Here is a 20636-nt window from a genome sequence, read left to right on the forward strand (position 1 = left end):
AGGGCCCTCCTACCCGCCGCTGTGTGCCCACTGCCACCCCTCCTGCACTGTGCTCCCCCTCCTGTCGCTACAAACTGCCTTGGGCGGGCCCTCCCTGGGCCCCTTGCAGGGGCTATTGTTACGCCCCTGTGTGAACTGATTATTATTGAAGCCAGTCTTGCTGGATCTCGTAGCTTCACTGATCTCAAGCATGAGTTGATCAGGCTCTATGTGCAGATCTAGATTTGAGCTGATCAGTAGCTGAAAAGCCTTAAGAAGTGAGCATCCACCTCCAAAATCAGTTTGCTGAAATATGTTCTTTTTACACAAACTTTATTCAAAGTTAGTGCTGTAGGCTTTGGCCTTTATCCGCAACACCATTTTCCTAGCATAAAAGTCTTTATATTCCTCAGGCAGTTCATCCAGTGTTTTCAGCGCTCGGTCCAAGATCTGTACTGCTCTAGAGGCAGCGGTGGGGTCCTTATTCCCATATGTATCCGTTTTATCATAGAATTCAGATGGCAAATGTTTCCAGAAGACGTTCACTCCAACTCCAAACTCTTCAGCAACTGTGTTATGAAACCATAGAGCTGAAACAAGACAAAACATGTGAGGGTATTATTACAACGCTGCAGCACATCCCTTCTACTTTAATATTCAATTACATTTTCATCGATGGACAACGTTTTGGTAGTTTTTGTTTATTGCTCATATTTTGTCGTCATCAAAACTGCTTTAAAGTGTACATAAGACAACCCCTATGGCTTCTTTCAGCCCCATGTCCTCCCTCGCCGTCCCCCCCGGCTGCTCTTGTTGTTTTAATTTTTCACCAGTAAAAGGGATCCAGTCGCGTTGCAATGCACCTCCATTGTGCTCCCGTATTCAGGAGCTTTCTGCCCCTGCACGGTTAGTACTGCGCAGGCACAGAACACTCCAGGAGAGGAGAACACGATGGGGCCGTTTATGTGCACTGCAGCTGGACTGATGTGACCAGAGCCCCTTTACCAGCGAACATTGTAAACGAATGGAGTGGTCAGGGAAAACAGTGAGGGAGGCAACGGAGGACATGTGGCTGGAGGAAGCCCCAGGTAAGTATAAATGCTGCCATAGCACTCGTCTCAGGTTTCCTTTAGAGACCTGATAGTGATGATCATTTTTTTTCCCCTTAAAGAGACACTGAAGCGAAAAAAAAGTATGATATAATGAATTGTGTAGTACGGATAATTACTAGAACATTAGTAGCAAATAAAATATTCTCATTTATCTATTTTCAGTTGAATAGTGTTTTTTTATAACATTGCATCATTCTCTAATATTTGCAGTTTACACACTACTCAGCATTCTAAATGATTTTACAGAGCAGCCCAGTGAACTGTTGACCTGTCCTCTGGAAAGAAAAAGAAAATATAGTGACTGACAGTTGAGATAACAAGCTTCAAAAGACAGATCTCTCTGCAACTTTGATAGTTGTGGAACGCAATGGCGTTTTTGCATAGAGAACAACTGGAGTTTCTTAACTCTTCCTGTACTGGAAACAATATTAGACTTATGTATCTGCTCCTAATGTTTTATTTCTTAGCTGTACTACACATACAAATCATTATATAATTTTTTTCGCGCCTCAGTGTCTTTTTAACCTCTTGACGACAAGCTCACGCCGATTGGTGTAAATTGGTTGTCTGCAGGTTTCCATGGCTGTTCCATGTCAGTTCACGGAGGGTGTCTCCGTGAACTGCCTGCGAGCCTCCGATCGCGGCTCGCAGGCGAAATGAAAACACGCGGGGAAGAAATCCCCGGTGTTTACACTGTACGGTGCTGCAGCTGCAGCAGCGCCGTAAAGGAGATCGGCGATCCCCGGCCTCTAAAAGGGCGGGGATCGCCACCGTCTGATAGGCTGAAGTCTATCAGAGGCGGTACAGAACGTATCGCCGTCCTGTACCGCCCACAGAGCCAGGGAGAGGGAGGGAAGGAGAGGGAGGGGGGGAAAAGCGCTGCAGAGGGGGGCTTTGAGGAGCCACCCCCCCGCAAGGCACAGCAGAGCGGCGGCGATCAGATCCCCCCCCCAGCAGGACATCCCCCTAGTGGGGAAAAAAGGGGGGGAAGTCTGATCGCCCTGCCTGCAATACGATCTGTGCTGGGGGCTGAAGAGCCCACCCAGCACAGATCAATGGGAAATCACTTGGTCGGCAAGTGGTTAAGATTAGGGTTCTCAGTGTGCCTGCGCAGTCCAGCTGCTCTTGTACATGGACAGGAGCATAGCCGCAAAGATGAACAGCGACTGGTTTTGGGCTCAAGAAAGATCGTAGAGGCCTCTAAAGGATCCAAAGGCTCCTCTCTACTAAAATATCTCAGTTTTTTTCTCTCACAGATGAAAGGACACATGCGTGGTTTAAAAAATCTACTTGCCTGGGTCTTCCTCAAGCCCCTGGCAGCCTATCTTTCTCTCGCTGCAACTTCTCTCCCAGCTATTGTCTCGGGGTCCCCTCCACTGCAGATGTCTTCTGCTCCTGCACGAGTGTGCAGCCGCACCATTCGCGGACGCACTCCCGTATCTCCAGGCTATGTGAGCGCGTCCGCTACGACTACGTGCCTGCACAGGCGAAGATGATGCCGACCTGGCGAGGTCCGGACCAGAAGGTACTGGCTGGGAGCAAAGCTTGCGGCGAGGGACAGATAGGCTGCCAGGGGCTGGAGGAAGACCCAGGTAAGTAGATCGTTTTTTTTTTGTTTGTTTGGTTTTTTTAACCTTGGCCCTGTCCTTTAAGCTGGATGAATGTGACACACAATTTTCTGTACACTGGAATACAATAAATAGGCTCAGCTAGATGCAGCTTCTGTATATATACACATTTTTCAGAGCTCTGCGACCAACACCATATCCATTTGCTCCACATGACCCGGATTTTTCAATTGTGTGGGAATATTTTAGACAGCTATTATGTTGGAATAAATAGTGATTTTATTTGACACTAACATTTACCTTAATCATGTTTATGATAATTTAGCCCAATTTAGTAATTCCTGTATGTCGAGTGGTTAGATATACAGTAACTACCTGTATATATAGAGAGGGTTACTTCACTACTTCTAAAAATGGATGAGCAGTGGAATGCACTGAAGTGAATACAGGAGGCAAATCTGGTTAATTTCTAGGTAAGTTACACAATATTATAGGGAGTTTCGAGATCTGCGAAATTAGCACATTACAATTATCACTAGGACAGAAGGAGGCACAAAAAGCGGCATAGGTGGTACAATGGAGGGATAGGTGATACAGAGGGAAACAGGGAGGCAGAGGTGGCTCAGAGGAGGTACAGAGGAGGTATAGGTAAAAGTTGCTCCAGTGTTCTGATTTAACCTCTCTGCGACTGCTTAACGGCGATTGGCGGTCGCAGAGTGGCTCTGTTGTTCCTCAGCGCCGCCATATGGTGTCATCTAGCGAGGAGGGAGATTTGACGAGAGCTCACACGAGCGCAAGCTCCCACCACTGCAAACAGCTGACCCCAGCGATTAGCCTGCCAGTGGCTGATTAGCGCTGGCAGGCTGTTTTTTTCAGGAAAATGATTAAAAATGTTTATATAGTGCTGCCATCTTACTGAGTACAGGCTTGTCACTAACTGTCCCTCGGAGGGGCTCACAATCTAATTCCTACTATAGGCATATGCCTATGTATGTATAGTGTAGTGTATGCATCCTAGTCAAGGGCCAATTAAGGGGGAAACCGATTAACTTATCTGTATGTATTTTTTAATAAAATGTAGGGTTTTTTATTAATTAAAAAAATAACTAAAAATAGCAGCAGCAATCAAATAGCACTAAATGAAAGCTCTATTTGTGAGAAGAAAAGGAGGTTAAATTCATTTGGGTGCTAAGTTGTATGACCAAGCAACAAACTGTTAAAGTTGTGAAGTGCTGAATTGTAAAAAATGGCCTGGTCACTAGGCGGTTGTAAATCTCTGGTCCTCAAGTGGTTAAGAATGGATTCAGGTTAAGAACGTACCTACAGTCCCTATCTTGTTAGTTAACCGGGCACTACCTGTCAACTCAGAATTATTAGCATTTTATTAACACCAACAACAAAACATTGTTAAAGCCAATGGGTACCGCTATAAAAATAAAAAAGTCAGATACTCACCTAAGGAGAGGGAAGGCTCGGTCCTAATGAGCCTTCCCTCTCCTCTCCCGGTGCCCTCGGTGCTGCGCTGGCTCCCCCGTTCGCGTCCGCCGCCGCAGGGACTTCGGAGGTCTTCGGGAGCACTCGTGCTTCCGAAGACGGGCTGCTCCATACTACGTACGCACGAGTGCGTCATAGAGGGCGCTCGCGCATGCGTACTATGGAGCGGCCCCATCCTCGGGAGCCCGAGTGCTCCCGAAGGCTTCCGAAACATCCCTTCAGGTGCGGAAGTGGCAGTATTTGACCGAACTGGTCGAATACTGCCACGGGGGATCCTGCGCGGGACCGGGCACCGGGAGAGGAGAGGGAAGGCTCATTAGGACCGAGCCTTCCCTCTCTTTAGGTGAGTATCTGACTTTTTTATTTTTATAGCGGTACCCATTGGCTTTAACAATGTTTTGTTGTTGGTGTTAATAAAATGCTAATAATTCTGAGTATTTTAAACGGTAAACATTCACTTTAAGTGCTTTTCTCCCATAGGTCCTATTAATATATACAAGCAAGATGTAAAGACAAAGAGCTTAGGATAATATTGTGAAGTCTGTGGCGTACCTGGGATAAACAAAACGTCTCCAGCTTCCAAGATGCATTCATAACGTCTTGCTCGAGAGAAAAGCGGGTATTTGCTCAAGTCTGGGTTATCAACGTCCAACACCTCAGATTTGTCACCTGGAGACAAACATTTTCAACAGATCAGACTTCGAATGATAAATAATACATGTGAGGATCCAAGGTCTGTATTGCACACTGTATTAGAAGCTGAATAACAGTTTCTCTGATCATCTGACCTCACATAACCTCAATATTTTACTTTTCTCTAATGAATAGAATGTTGGTAATTAGGTATCCTCTGGAACTTGTTATCCCCTGCATCTACATTGGGTCATTGGTCCGCACTCTGCAGTTGATTACTCAATAATTAATCATTTTGATTAAAAAGATAACAGGATTTATTTTGATTGTGTCTTCCTAAGAAAATGACTGACTGTGCAAATGATTTCAGGGTAAAATTAAAACAATGATCCAGCCAGCCAGTGAGGTGACTGGTGCTGTGGTTTAGTATTGCATCTGACAGAGTAAAGCCTTTCATACAGTTAAGATGGTTCTCGGCTGAGGCAACCATGTTAGGGCTGCCTCTGCCAAGGTGAATGTAGCATGTGTACAGGGACCCTGAAACATCAGCAATAGATCAGGTCTGCAGGATCATCTCATCTCAGTTAAGGCCAAGGCCATTGTGTTTCTTACCGTTCCTGTTCCATGCTACTCTGTCTTGTGCCGTGCTGTCATCCCTCCATAACAACAGAATGTGACACTACACATCTGCAAAGAACTCAGCCCTGCACTGGCCGTAGAGCAAATAAAAAACACTGGGCTTCCATTGTCTCTATCTGGTGCAGTAGGTTGTTATTAATATAAAGGATAAACACAGGGTAAGCGTAGGCTGCTTTGTATGGCAACCACTATTAATGGCATGTGGAGAATTGCCGTCCCTACTCTGCCTTCTTTGTTCGACAATGGTCGCAGCTCTCAAAAAGTAACTTTTATATGCAAAATATAAAATTCAAACCCCCTCATAGCTCTCATCTATTGCAAATTCAACACTTTTTTTATTAACCTGTATTGCACATTGATTATCTCTGTATGGTGATTGCTCTGTTATGGTGTGTATGTATGTGGTTGCATCATATTTGCATTGTATATATTTATTACTGTTTTCCTGGGTTGTCTGTATATAGTGTGCTGTGCATTTGGTTTGCATCATATTTGCATTATATATATTCCCGTGTTGTTTGTATATATTGTCCTCGATTCATAAAGCATTACCTCATGCGATAATGCTGAAGACAGCACTTTCCCGACCACTTAGAAATGTGTCAATTCATAAAGGCTGTTACCGCATGAAAAGCTGACATTACCGACCAGGGAGATGAATTACCGACTTGGCTGTAATTACCGCCAACACATGTCAGTAAATTGTCAGCAAATGTCAATTCCTAAAGCCTGCAACAAGCGGTAAGCCTGGCGGTAGTTACCGACACCTCTGGTGAGGTCTTAACAAGTTACTGACAGCTCTGATGAATGCAAAGTGTAGAGAGCCGAAGTCTGTTTGAGTCATCTGTGGAGAGAGCCAGAGAGCAGTCTGTGTGAGTCATTTGAGCAGGCAGGGAAAGACTGTGTGACTCATCTGTCTGAGTCATCAGTGGAGAGAGCCAGAGAGCCGTCTGTGTGAGGCATTTCTGCAGGGCAAAGAGAGAATCTAGACACTGCTCTACTCTACCGCTCAATGGGCTGCGGTAATTTACCGACCTCCAAGGGCAGCTGGGGAAATCTTTATGAATTAGCACACAGACCGGGAAAATACCGAGTGCGGTATTTTCCCGACAAGATTTTTCTTATCGCATTGCTGTTTATGAATCGAGGCCATTGTGTACTGTGCATGGGTTTGCATATTTGCCTTTATCAGTTGTATGCACTATCTGATCATAATAAAACCTTATTTGCACCGTATTCCTTGGTCCAGTGTCTGTATTGCTGCAAACTGTGGTCAAACCCTGTTTCTCCATTCAGGTCTGTGATAGTTATGCATTGGTACTGGACTGAGCACCACACCTCTCTCCATCACTTACAAATCCGCCCCAAATAGGTCAATGCACAGTAAAGAACTTCTGCCAATACTACAATAAGATATTAGTTTGAAAGACCTATAATCTTCACCTGATAAATATAAATACGGTGCATCCCGAGGACTGTACAAAACAACTCTCTTCCTTCCTGTTACCTGTATGAGCAAATTATCCATTACCTGGAACAGAAAAAAAATGATTGAAATGGAAGAGAATACAACAGCACAAAACATAAAGGAATGTAATAATATCTCTCTGTGTTTTCAGCATAAAAATATAGAAAGGCAATGAAAACATCAGCTCTTTACAAGCAAACCTGAACTGAAAAATAAAAGTCGAAATAAACAAATACACGTCATACTTCCCCCCCGCAGAGTCTGCTAATCAATCTCTGCCTCCTCTCCTGTGTCCTGTTTGTCCACTGTGTGATGGACCTGGCTGCAGGAGAAGTCAGTTAACCAGTTTGCTTTTCTTTCTCTTTGCCCTGGTTGTGTAGGTGGCACAATATCTCATGCTAATGAAGGGAGAGGGCTGCCACCCAAACACAAATATAAAATGCTCTGGAATTTGTTAGTTTACAATATATGAACCTTTACATAAAAATGCATCTATGTTTTGGAAAATCTACAATGTGTGACTACATTTCATTTTTCTTTTCTGCTTTTTCTTAGTAGATGCGATCAAAGATGCTGTACTCCAAGTAGGGCTACAGTGATTCCTAAGAAAAATGCTTCATTAAAACAACAAGTTCCCCTTTATGAAAGCCACTGTTTAGAACTGTAGTAGAATGGAGTAAATTATTCTTGATACCCACTTTTATGTTAATTATCTTGGATTCAGCAAAATATTTCTATATCTGTATATTGGTGTGTAATTCCGCCCTCCCATCGATGTCACAGAGCAGGCTGTTTATTATTCAGAATTCTTCCACTGCACTCTGGGAGACCTAGGGCCATGTGCAATTCACTTTTTCTCCTAGGTGATATTTTCATACCTTATCAATAAAATGTCGTTCAAGCCACCAACAGGCAATAATAATTTTGACAGTACTTTTCCACGTGCTTTTTAGTACTTTTTTAATTGCAGAGTGTTAAGTTATTTTAAACAGAAGATAAAAAATTATCTCCTAGGAGAAAACTGAATTGAATAAGGGCCCAGGTGTTATTTCAACTTTGGAACACACGGTAAACAAACATTCAGCAGTGACGCACCTGCCAGCACTGAAGAGGTCACCACTTATGATAAATATAAAGAGACTCTGTAACAAAATGTTGAGCCTTATTTCTTCTATCCTATAAGTTCCTATACCTGTTCTAATGTGCTCTGGCATACTGCAGCCTTTTCTAGTTGCACTGTCTCTGTAATAAATCTTATCTTCTTTCCTCTGTCGGGCTCAGGCTGGAATGTGTGGAATGTGCAGCACTGCTTGTGATAGGCAGAAGCTTTACACGCCCTTTCCAAGCTCTCCTCTCATCCTATCACACTCTGGTTAGCAGCCATGTCTTTTGTTTGTAAACACTGCCTAAAACTGGCAATTACAAGTTAGCATTGCAGCAGGGAGTGGCAGAAACAGCACAGAGGGGCCCAGGAGAACATAATGAATAGAATGGTATGCTTTTTATTGTAATAATTTTATAGTACAGATTCTCTTTAAGAATGTAAATCAAGGTGAGGAAAGATTTTACAAAATGCAGATTAAATAATTTATAAAGTAATGTAAAACATAAGCAATTTTATTCTTTACGTTATTCTCAGTAAAGCTCCTCTTTAAAGAGAACCTGAGACGGGGGATTTATAAAAAAATATACATACCTGGGACTTCATCCAGGCCCCTTCAGGCTCATCGCTCCCTCGCTGTTCTCCACCGCCGTTGCGCTCTCGTCGCCAGTACTACTGTGCAAGCGCAGAATGCACCAATTGGCCCCGACTGAAGAACTTTCGGGGCCAAATTGTAGACGATCCAGACGGCGGAGGAGAACAGCGAGGGAGCGATCAGCCTGGAGGGGCTGGAGGAAGCCCCAGGTATGTTTATTTTTTTTGTCCAACTCAGGTACACTTTAAGTACCTCCTGTAATATTCTCTTGACGCGTACGTTTAACTTATGCCTTACAACACTTGTTATACGTGCCCTTAAAACTGGGATCATGTCATATACTTATATCTTTAGCGGCAGATCGTACATCATAGTGTGTCCACAGCTGCAGGCCTGGAGAGCTGATGCGAAACACGCTTGAGAAAAAGTTATTTTCATCAAAAAATTCAGGGATCTTGATGTCTGCTGCTAACTCTGGAAACTGCTTCCTTATGTCGGCAATATCCTGTACATGGGGAAAAGGAACACAACAAGAATAAAATAAACATCAGGAAGATCAGCTCGGTGCACACTTCTCTAGTTCCCAACAGTCCAGGGGCAGCATGGTGGCGTAGTGGTTAGCTCTCTCGCCTTGCAGCGCTGGGTCCCTGGTTCGAGTCCCAGCCAGGGCACTATCTGCAAAGAGTTTGTATGTTCTCTCCGTGTCTGCGTGGGTTTCCTCCGGGCACTCCGGTTTCCTCCCACATTCCAAAAACATATGGATAAGTTAATTGGCTCCCCCTAAAATTGGCCCTAGACTACAGTACTTACACTACATAATATAGACATATGGCAATGGTAGGGATTAAATTGTGAGCTCCTTTAAGGGTCAGTTAGTGACAAGACAATATATATATATATACACATTGTACAGCGCTGTGTAATATGTTGGCGCTATATAAATACTAAATAATAATAATAATAAATGCGCTCCTGCCACAGGTGCTGCTAAGATAAAAATCAAAAGATGCAACATTTGGAATGGAGAAGATCTAAGCACAATGTGACAAGCAGTAAAGTGTAAAAAACCCATAAAGAGATTATTTGGCAGAACAAGGCACCAGATGGCAATATAACAAAAGTCATGAGATGGACAACAGTGAAGGAGTAAAGGGTCGATGTACGTCACATGTACCAGTGTGCTTTGGCAAGAAACAGAAGCCCATGTGCAACGAAGAAGATCATTTTTCATCTTCCATTTAAAATAACTTTCCAGCATTTTACAATTGAAAAAAGTACCCAAAAAGTAGGTGGTACTGTCAGAATTATTTTGAGTGTTTTCTGGTTTGCTGGTGGCACTTTATTGACAAGGTGTGAAAATATCAACCAGGAGAAAACTCACTCCAACTACAAAAATATGTGAAATGCCCGAGCAATGGAAGTGTGCAGCTGATCAGAATATAATTACAGGAAGATCAGCAAAGCAGCACAAAAATTACAGTACTTATATCTTATCTCCCATTATATAGTCAGGTTTAGAGCAGAACTATGGTGATACTGGTTTCGTGGCAGCTATACCTAATGCTATCTGTATTGCACTATTTTCAGATATCGGAGCTGGTTACCTTTTTCACTGTTAGTATCATAAACAGAAATAGAAAAAGCAGCCACATTTTTTGTTACAGGATGATCAATTCCCTTTCCATTATGTGTGCTTACTTTTTACCTTGCGAGGGTCTTCACCCAGAGAGCGGAGATAGTACTTCTCATCCTAGGGAAAAACAATAATATTTGCAGTTACTGTACAGAGAAGGAATATGACAATGCAGCTGGACAATGCAACATATTCTAAGATGTTTGCCATAACATGACACTAAATACATTTCTACGAGATATGAATTAAATGGCATAGTTAAAAAAATAAATAAATAACAATGACAATAAGGTTGGTGCATTTGACTGTCAGGGTAGCTGGACATTTTCAACAATCATGCATTTCATGCAATCATGGTCGCATTACACACTGCAGATTGCAAGGGGACACCTCGCCTTCCTCTTGGTCACAGAGATATGTGAGGGAGTAGGCTGGTGTTGTACTTTGTTCTCTAGTTGAACTCGATAGACATATGTCTTTTTTCAACCCAAATAACTATGTAACTATGTAACACCCGAAAAATACCCAAATAAAATTTTTAATTAAAAAAAAAATTACAATTTAAAAAAAAAAACATAAATAAATAGTTACCTAAGGGTCTGAACTTTTTTAATATGTATGTGAAGAGGGTATAAAACTAATATTTTTTAAATTATAAGCTTGTAAATAGTGATGGACGCAAAACTAAAAAAAATGCACCTTTATTTCCAAATAAAATATTGGCGCCATACATTGTGATAGGCACATAATTTAAATGGTGTAATAACCGGGACAAATGGGCAAATAAAATACGTTGGTTTTAATTATGGTAGCATGTATTATTTTAAAACTATAATGGCCGAAAACTGTGAAATAATGAATTTTTTTTCTTAATATTCCTGTAAAAATGCATTTAGAAAAAAATAATTCTTAGCAAAATGTGCCACCCAAAAAAAGCCTAATTGGTGGAGGAAAAAACAAGATATAGATCAATTCTTTGTGATAAGTAGTGATAAAGTTATTGGCGAATGAATGGGAGGTGCAAATTGCTTGGATGCATAAGGAGAAAAACGACTGAAGGCTGAAGTGGTTAATCTCATCTGTCCTCTGGGGTCCACTATACTTGAGGGATTAGACATCTAATGGGTTGGATTTTCCAGACCTATCATCACAGAAGCCCTATGCAGTGAGTGGTTTCTTGCCTCCTCCACCACCCATAGAAATAAAAATACGCAATTACCAAAGCCAAGCTCTATGTTCAGATGTTGATCTCTAAAGATCACTGTCTGATCCTTCTCTGCTTGCTCAACAACCATCTATGATCTATACCTACCTTAAATGTTAAATGCATTTATTAAAGTGGCACTACTGAAAATATATAGTTCAGTGCGCATTCCCGTAGAGCACTGTACAGAGCCATCTGCGGCTAAAGTAAGTTTGCTAGGGAAAGGGGGACCTGGATGTGCTTAAGCAGTACAGGGTGCTGTTGACTGATTAGGTTCCTTGAGAGCTGTGGAAGATGTTGGAATGATCCAACGCTTCTTCCACAGCCTCATAGGGAAATGTCCTGGGCCAAAAGTCAGTCAAAAAACGGATTTCCAGTCACTAAGGATTAGGAAAAAAAATATGCAAATACAGCATAATTTCTTTACCTGCAATCACATCTACTGGTGGGAATGAGGCCTCCCATGAATGGCTAGGGTGTCCACCAGGGATGTAACCTTGCCTGAATTTCTCTGCACGTCATGCATTGTGTGTCAGACCGAGAATTAGGCAGAAAAGACAGAGACATCTAGTGGATGCAGCAGCGGCAGTGCCAGAGAGAGATTAGCCGGGGGAATAGGTAAGCTGACCTCAGTGACTGCTGCTACACTGATCTGTAGGTCTGAGTAGAGAGCGCAGGAGGAGGGCCTGGTGGAGGAAAGAAGAAGTCTGGGCCTCTCCTCCCCCCCCCCCCCCCACGTAGTCTGCATCCCCATAGTTATGCTGGTGGTGTTGTCCACTACCTTCTGTACAGTATAACCTATGGGCTGGAGAGGGCATATATACAAGCCTCAATTGAAATATTTTGTGCCATTATGTCCCAAAACAGTTTTGTTTTCAGTGTTTACAAAATAAGTTCATGCATGGTACAAGTCGGGGTCTAAAGTTCAAGTCTAAACTTTCCTCATTAACGTTTAGGCTTGTATATAGCTACTTATGCTGATGATCCGCATAATAAACCTTCAAACCTCGCTCTTATAGAAGAGAATTACCGGAGAAATAAAGAAGTCTGTGTGCTTGTCCTCTGCTGCTCTACGTACAAAAACATCAAATGTCAGCGATCTGAAATTCAATAATAATAGGGAGGTGGAACAAAAGAGGAACCATTATTCCACCAGCAAGCAACATTACTTGTATTTTAAAAGGGCTTAAGTAGTCTTATTTTAACTTACCTGTATATGAAATTCTTCTTAATAAAGTCCATCTGTGGTACCTCGGAGACATGGATCTTTACCTCCTTTCCTCCACCTTTCCTGCTCATATAATCCAGGGTCCATTGTGTTCTACACACTCCCAGATCCAAGTCCTGTAACACAACTGGCTTCCTCTAGAAATCAAACACCAAACATTTCAGTTTCAGCTAAAGCGTTTTTATAAAAGTAGTTTTTAGTCTCATTCTGCTATTAAACTAGTAACAGCCATTGTCAAATGTGGCTCTCTTAAATGGCGATTGCCCAAACAATGCCTTTATCTCTGGTAAATGCCAATATGGCGCTAGGACCTCTAAGTCCACCATATCCTTTAACCCCCTTGGCGTTCTGAATAGTGCGGGATTTTAGGGTCTAGCAACGTTTAGATGCTGAAACTCACCTCCACGGGTTCCAGATCAGCACTGCATTTCTTCCTCCTGTCTTCTGTGGGACGCTCTATCTCTATGGTGAGTCATGTGAAAGACGGCGATTTAGAGCCTCAGAGAGCATGGAAGAGACCGTCTGGATCCCAGAGAGAGGAGTATTGAATGCCGCTCTGCTGCGCTCTATGCAATAATCTGCCCGGCGGTAACCCTAACCCAGTCTCGGGATTGACGCTAGCAGCATGGTTTTTTCACCCGGAGCCTCTATGCTTTGGGAATACCGCTGGATGGCTTAATGTATGTTCGATAGTTTACTTAAAATATGCAAATAATTCTGCGTTCATTTACAATTATGCAAATGTTACTGCAAATCTATGCAGATTGTAAATGGATTAATCAAATGCTTTCACTACAATATTTGATAAGTCAATTTTACAAACGATTTTCATAATAATTAACATACAGTAACACTCAACCATCTCAAACGTATTTGCACCTCAGTGTCATCCCTATTGACTTTTGTGGACTTTGTTCATATAGATTTGGGCAAGATATTTAATAAACACAATACAGTACAAACAAAGCTGGCACTGACATGTTTTTTTTTTTTCAAGATTAGCCGGCAGTTTCGGCTGGTACACACGTCCAAACAGTCTGCCCAGCTATCGTCTAGACTTGGTCTGTTGGAACATAGTTGGGCGTGTGCAGGGATGACAAACAACAAGACCACCAACTGATAACAGCTTGTTTGCCAGAAGCAACCTGTGCATCAATCTGACCAACTATAATGCAGGTTGAAATGTGTGAACAAGTCTTTTGGACAACTTTGTTGTTTTTTAATGCGGACATACCAGGGCGCCTCTTTCACCCATATTATGTTGTGCAGTTTGTCGTTTAGCTTAGTATTTAAGTGAGTTGGTTGTTTTGTTGTGTCACGGACGGTTGCGGGGCCGCAGGCGCGTTCTGGAACCGCCCGTGAAGAAAAAGTGATCGCACTCAATTCCCTGCATCGATTGCGCTTCAGATCAATAGAACCAAGATTTGATGTGTAGTATCCCTCTGCCTAGGAACAGCTGGGGGATCTGTCTTAGCTGAGTGAAGCCTGGGGGGGAGGTGTTAATTAGCTTGGACATCTTCCCTGTGGAAGGCACAATTCCCCTTTCTGTTCTGGGAACCAGGTGACACCTAGCTGGTCTCATGTAGATGTTAATTAACCAAAGGGTGATAAGGATGCCTAGGTGCAGCCAGGCAGGCTACGAATCCCCGGGAGGTCTTGACAAATTGCTCCCTGGTAAAGATCAAAGGGAAGTCAGCTGTTAGCAGCTAGAACACATCCTGAATAACCGTGAGTCTTATAGCATAATCCATAACTTCCCAGATCTGTCATATTTCTGGGGTTCCTGAGATGGCAGCTTCGCCAAACGTGGGGGAAGTGTAGCATGAGTCCCGGTGCTGGTTCTGAGGAAGTTTCAGAACATTCTGAGGTAAAGACTGCCAGTTAGGCAGTTTGAAAGTGCCCTGATGATACCACAGGGGTCCCACCCCTCATGTCTGGTATCAGGGCGCTGGGTAAATCGAGGCAGACCTGAAAATATTAGTAAATCTGCCCTGACCTGTACGGTTCTGTGAGATAGAGCCCATATATGGTTAAGGCATGATTTCTGGTCCCCCAGGACAAGGGGAGGACTCATCTCATGTTCTAAGGGGGTGTGTGGGCCCGCCCTCACTCCCTCCTACTGAATCAGGGGCATAAGAATGGCAGAGGAGCCAACAGTGTCCTCCACCCTGAAAACATCTTGAACTCATCGGTGCCAGCTTGAGGATATGCTGGCATCCACCTGGTCTGAACTCTGAACTTTAATTGAAACCCAGAACTCTGATTTTTCCCACAAAAAGGACATCTTTCCAGGAACTAAGTATTTTTCTCCCTTCTTTTATTTTTTATACTGGCTATTACTGTTTTAATAATTGTTAATTTTAAGAATTGTCTGTATATATTAATTATTTATATTGCGTGAATAAACAACTTTCTCCAAGTCATTCACTGTCCGCTACCCTGCTTATCAGCACACACAGAACTGATCCCGGGTCTCTGAAGATACGCTACTGTTTGTTTGTTGTTGGCTAGACAGAATACCGTGTGTTTAACCGTTTTATTCGCAGGACTAGTCAGTCAGTAAATCTGGTCCACTGGCCCATACCAGTGGTGGTGGCAGATACCGTGGAATCGTGTGTACGTTGTAATTACCCGTGTCTCACAGGCTCCCTTCTGAGTTGTCTGCGGCTAATTCTTAACGGTTCCTGCGCATTGACTGCGACCAGAGTTCGCACGATCCGTGCGCTGGCACCGTTTAGAAGGCTAAGTGCGGTCAGCCACTAGGGCTCCTGTGACAAGTTGGTTGGCAAGTGTGTACGTATTTTTTGTGTAAACAACTTGTTGGGTGGTTGGTCATGTTGGTTGGATGTGCAATATGTTACAGAGTATGTTTAGATTATGTGTTCAGCTCTTTGGCTTTACCCATTCAGCATTGCGCTACAAAGTAGTTTTTACACTTACCAAAGGGTAGATTTCCTGTAGAAATCGCTGTTTATTCACATCTGTGTACTTAGGTACAGGAATTCTTTCTGGTTTAAAATCCATAACAGCTGTCTGAAAGACAGAAAAAGATCAGATCAGCATTGATTAATTAGTACTGCTACATTGGGATGCCATGCAAAATACAACAGCATGATTGTGGAAACCAGTGGGCGCTAGACTACTTTAGGGGACTCAGCAGTAAACTTTGTACAATAAACAGTATGCTGGCCTCAGGGTTGTGACAATATATTATGGGGAGTCCTAGTTAGGTGAGAGGGCTATCAAACCTCACAATGGTCATCCAATAGTGATACTTCCACACACAATAGTCATCCAATAGTGATACTTCCACACAGGACTTAACATTTTTTTTTTTAAAGAGAATTTTTATTGATTTCAAACAAACAAACGACAAGACATTAACATTTTTCCTCCATTAGCTATGTCAATATACATGCATATACTGGTTAGATTTCAAGAGACAGTTGAATTTCAGATCACCCAATCATGTACTTATTCATAGGGGGTACAGTGTTTGGCATTTAAGTATCGATACAGATTTACATACATTATAAATGGATATCCTGTAGTGTTGCTGTGATATCTAAGTTAGGGATAGGGGTAGTTGTCTCAAAGGAGTCTACCCATATACTCCATACCTTATTGAATTTATTAAACTGGGCTCTGGCCTGATACGTGAGTTTATACAGTGGTATCGCATCATTAACCAAGTTTATCCATTCTTTAAGTAGTGGTGGGCTGTGTTGTTTCCACCGTGATGTTATAGCTTTCCTCGCATAATATAATAAGATTCTAATCAGTATTTTTTTGTATTTTCCACAGGCCATGTCACCCAGTATGCCCAGCATACAGCTTTGAAGTGATAAAACCACTGGTAGTCCTATTTTAACAGATAGAAAGTGGGTCACTGATTTCCAGTACTTCTGCACTTGTGGACAGGTCCATACGGAGTGCAAAAAGTCTGCGTTAGGGGCTCTACATTTAAAGCATGTACCATTCTGGGCTGGATTCATTTTTGCCAAACGGCTAGGCGATAAATATGCTTGATGTAACCATTTTACTTGTATAATTTTATCTTTGGCCGCTATAGCTGTACCAAAGTATGTTGTTTGAAGTTCCTCCCAGTTTGACTCTGTTAGTTCAGGATCTGCATGTTGCCATTTATCCCGATATGAACCCCGTTTAGTCGTGTATTTATACGTCATAATAAAGTTGTAGTATTTTGAAATTTGCTTTGTTGAGTCTTTATCTAGTAATAGTGTCTCTAAAAGAGACGGTATAAGGGGTATTTGTTGTAGGCCCAGTTGTGCTCTAATGGCGTGCCTCAATTGAAGATATCTAAATAATGAGTGTCGAGGTAGGTTATATTCTTGACGAAGTGTTGTAAAGTCCTTAAAGAGGCCATCAGAGTACAACTGGTTAACATATTTAATATTATGCCTGCACCAGAATGATACATCCGGTATTGTTAGTAGCTCTGGGAGATTGTTATTAAACCATAGTGGGGAACTGGGCGACATGGCCATTGGCAATGGGTCACATAATTTTTGCGTTTTTTGGTATATGTTTACCGTATTTTTGATGAGGGATGTACCCCTATCCCCAGTTGGTACTGATCCTCTATATATTGCATTACATAGTGCTTCATAAGATGATGCAATGTCTGCTTCAGTATTCATAGCTGAGTCTGTCCTACATGGGCTTAACCAGTTAGCAATTGGGACTAGCTGAGATGCCAAATAGTATGCATAAAAGTCAGGTAGTGCAAGACCTCCCTGTAGGGTGGGGAGTCTGAGGACTGCAAGTGCTAATCTAGGAGAACTACCATTCCAGAGGAAAGAGGAAACCATAGAGTCCAGTTTCTTAAAATGTTTTTGTAGTACCCAGCACGGTGCCATTTGGAGTACATAAAGTATTCTTGGAGCTAAGATCATTTTAATTGAGGAAACTCTACCTATCAAGTTCAGGGGGAGTGCCATCCAGTTTTTAAGTTTTAATTCAGTGTGCTTTATAAGGGGGGTCAAGTTATTATCTACATAACTATTTATATTTTTATGTATCCAAATCCCAAGATATTTAAATTTGTCTACGACTTGCAATTTGGAATCAGGGCATATATTGGAATGATCGATACTATCTAGAGGGAACAGTACCGATTTATTCCAATTAATTGTGAGTCCAGACATTTGGCCAAACTGCTCATATAGCTTTAGAACCTCCGCCAAGGAAGGGCCAGGATCTGCCAGATAAATTAGCATATCATCTGCATATAAGGATATTTTCTCTTCTATATGATTAATAGAGAGGCCATGTATTTGTTCAGATTGGCGGACCGCCTGGGCTAGAGGCTCTATTGCCAGCGCAAACAATAGTGGGGATAAGGGGCATCCTTGTCTGGTTCCCCTCGTTATATTCAGTGATTGAGATATTGTCTGGTGTACCTTAACTTTTGCCATTGGTTTATTATAGAGAATTGTGATCCATTTACGAAATCCGGGGCCAAATCCAAACCTCTCCAGAACCTGTAGCAGGTATGCCCACTCAACAGAGTCAAATGCTTTATTAGCATCGAGTGAGAGGATGACTCTGGAACCCGCGCATGCATGTGGGTATTGTATGTTGGAGAATAGTCTTCTTATATTAAGCCTAGTTGATCTTCCTGTGATGAAGCCACATTGATCTGGATGTATTAACTTTTGCATAACTTTTTCAATTCTGATTGCCAGAACTTTTGCTAGGATTTCTGTATCAATATTTATCAGCGATATAGGCCGATAGGAATCGCATTCGAAGGGTTTTTTCCCAGGTTTTAGTATTATTGTGATGAGGGCTTCACGCATTGAATCTGTCAATATACCTTCGTTATGTATGTTTGCAAAAAGTGCTGTCAGTCTAGGGACCAGATCATCCTTATTTTTGATGTACCATTCTACTGGTATCCCGTCTGGGCCTGGTGCTTTGCCTACGTTTATTGATGAGATGGCTAAACTAATCTCATCTGCGCTAATAGGTGCGTCCATTTGCTCAATATTACTTGTTTCTAGAGTTGGTAGGTTTAGATTTTTTAGAAATTTTGAAGTGGTGTCTGTGTGTGGGTTAACTCGGGAGGAATATACTTTTTCATAAAATTCTCTAAAGGCGCTAGCAATATCTGCCGATAGAGTGACTGATTGGCCGTCTGGTAAGTCAATTCTGGGAATGGCCGTCATATCTACATGGTTTTTAAGGAAGTAGGCCAGTAGCTTCCCGCACTTATTACCATGTTCAAACTGTTGTTGTGATTGTATTATATCTTTCCTTTTTATATTTGTTAATAAAGCTAGTTCTAATTTTTTCCGGGCTACTTCCCAAGCAGTATACGTTTCGGGGGATGGGTTGAGTAGTAGACGTGCCCTGCAGTCCTCAGACTCCCTTTTTTTAAATTCTTGATACGCCTTATCATTATTCCTCAATACAGACATTGCTGCTCTGAATTTGTCTCTAAGGACTGCCTTACTGGCATCCCAGCATACATTTGCCTCTACTGACCCTTCATTTTCCGCCCAGTAGTGGCGCATCCCTTTTTTACATTCAGTTAGTATTGTCTCATCCTCCAACCACACCTGCCCCATTCTCCAGAGGCCTGGGCTGTTGGATCCAGGAGTGTTAAGGACACATAATAGTGGTGTATGGTCAGATATACCGTGTGATAATTGATTAATTTCTATCACGTAGGGTAATAGATCCGTAGATGCTAGTGCTAAGTCAATACGTGACATTGTTTTATAGCTGTCTGAGAAACAGGAAAATTCTCTAAGTGTAGGGTGCTTCCACCTCCAAATATCCGTTAAGTTATATGTGTTCATCCAATCCAACAGTGGTGGACATGATCTGTTACTTTTACTAAGTTTATCAAGATCTGGGTTTATTATTGCGTTGAAATCTCCGATCAGTAGTAATGGGCCTTCCAGGAATGTATGTAGTCTAGCAGACATGCTTTGTAAAATTTGTACTCTAAAGGGTGGTGGAATGTATATAGACACCAGTGTAAAGATTTTCCCTTCCAGACTATATTTAATGATGACATAATTGCCTTGAGTATCTGTATATGCGTTTAGTACCTTGCTGGTGAATGTTTTAGAAATAAGGATCGCTGTGCCCCTGGAGAATGTGGAGAAGTGTGCCAGATAGTAACTTGAGATCCATGGCTTTTTTAGCGTGAGTGCTTTTGCTCCCACCAAATGAGTTTCCTGCAAGCAGACTACAGTGGAGGAAATAATTATTTGACCCCTCACGGATTTTGTAAGTTTGACCAATGACAAAGAAATGAAAAGTCTCAGAACAGTATCATATCAATGGTAGGGTTATTTTAACAGTAGCAGATAGCACATCAAAAGGAAAATCGAAAAAAAATAACCTTAAATAAAAGATAGCAACTGATTTGCATTTCATTGAGTAAAGTAAGTTTTTGAACCCCTACCAACCATTAAGAGTTCTGGCTCCCACAGAGTGGTTAGACACTTCTACGCAATTAGTCACCCTCATTAAGGACACCTGTCTTAACTAGTCACCTGTATAAAAGACACCTGTCCACAGAATCAATTAATCAAGCATACTCCAAACTCTCCGACATGGGAAAGACCAAAGAGCTGTCCAAGGATGTCAGAGACAAAATTGTAGACCTGCACAAGGCTGGAATGGGCTACAAAACCATTAGCAAGAAGCTGGGAGAGAAGGTGACAACTGTTGGTGCGATTGTTCGAAAATGGAAGGAGCACAAAATGACCATCAATCGACATCGCTCTGGGGCTCCACACAAGATCTCACCTCGTGGGGTGTCAATGGTTCTGAGAAGGGTGAAAAAGCATCCTAGAACTACACGGGAGGAGTTAGTGAATGATCTCAAATTAGCAGGGACCACAGTCACCAAGAAAACCATTGGAAACACATTACACCGCAATGGATTAAAATCCTGCAGGGCTCGCAAGGTCCCCCTGCTCAAGAAGGCACATGTGCAGGC

The 20636-nt window shown here is 42.2% G+C and overlaps 1 protein-coding gene across 4 annotated transcripts in view; it reads right to left on the reverse strand.

Annotated features, from left to right (window-relative positions):
- Positions 1-295: 295 nt before the first annotated feature.
- The window catches only part of TYW5 (tRNA-yW synthesizing protein 5), a 28215-nt gene continuing 7874 nt past the window's right edge, over positions 296-20636 (reverse strand). For all 4 annotated transcript variants that reach the window (XM_068245243.1, XM_068245246.1, XM_068245247.1 and 1 more), the window contains exons 2-9: positions 15596-15688; positions 12638-12792; positions 12458-12527; positions 10296-10340; positions 8958-9095; positions 6869-6956; positions 4706-4822; positions 296-569 (exon numbers count right to left, since the gene is read on the reverse strand). In XM_068245243.1, coding sequence (XP_068101344.1) covers positions 313-569; positions 4706-4822; positions 6869-6956; positions 8958-9095; positions 10296-10340; positions 12458-12527; positions 12638-12792; positions 15596-15688 — 963 coding nt within the window. In that variant the 3' untranslated portion in view covers positions 296-312. The remainder of the gene's footprint in view (positions 570-4705; positions 4823-6868; positions 6957-8957; positions 9096-10295; positions 10341-12457; positions 12528-12637; positions 12793-15595; positions 15689-20636) is intronic.

Source organism: Hyperolius riggenbachi, chromosome 7, assembly GCF_040937935.1.
Source record: "Hyperolius riggenbachi isolate aHypRig1 chromosome 7, aHypRig1.pri, whole genome shotgun sequence".
NCBI lineage: Eukaryota > Metazoa > Chordata > Amphibia > Anura > Hyperoliidae > Hyperolius > Hyperolius riggenbachi.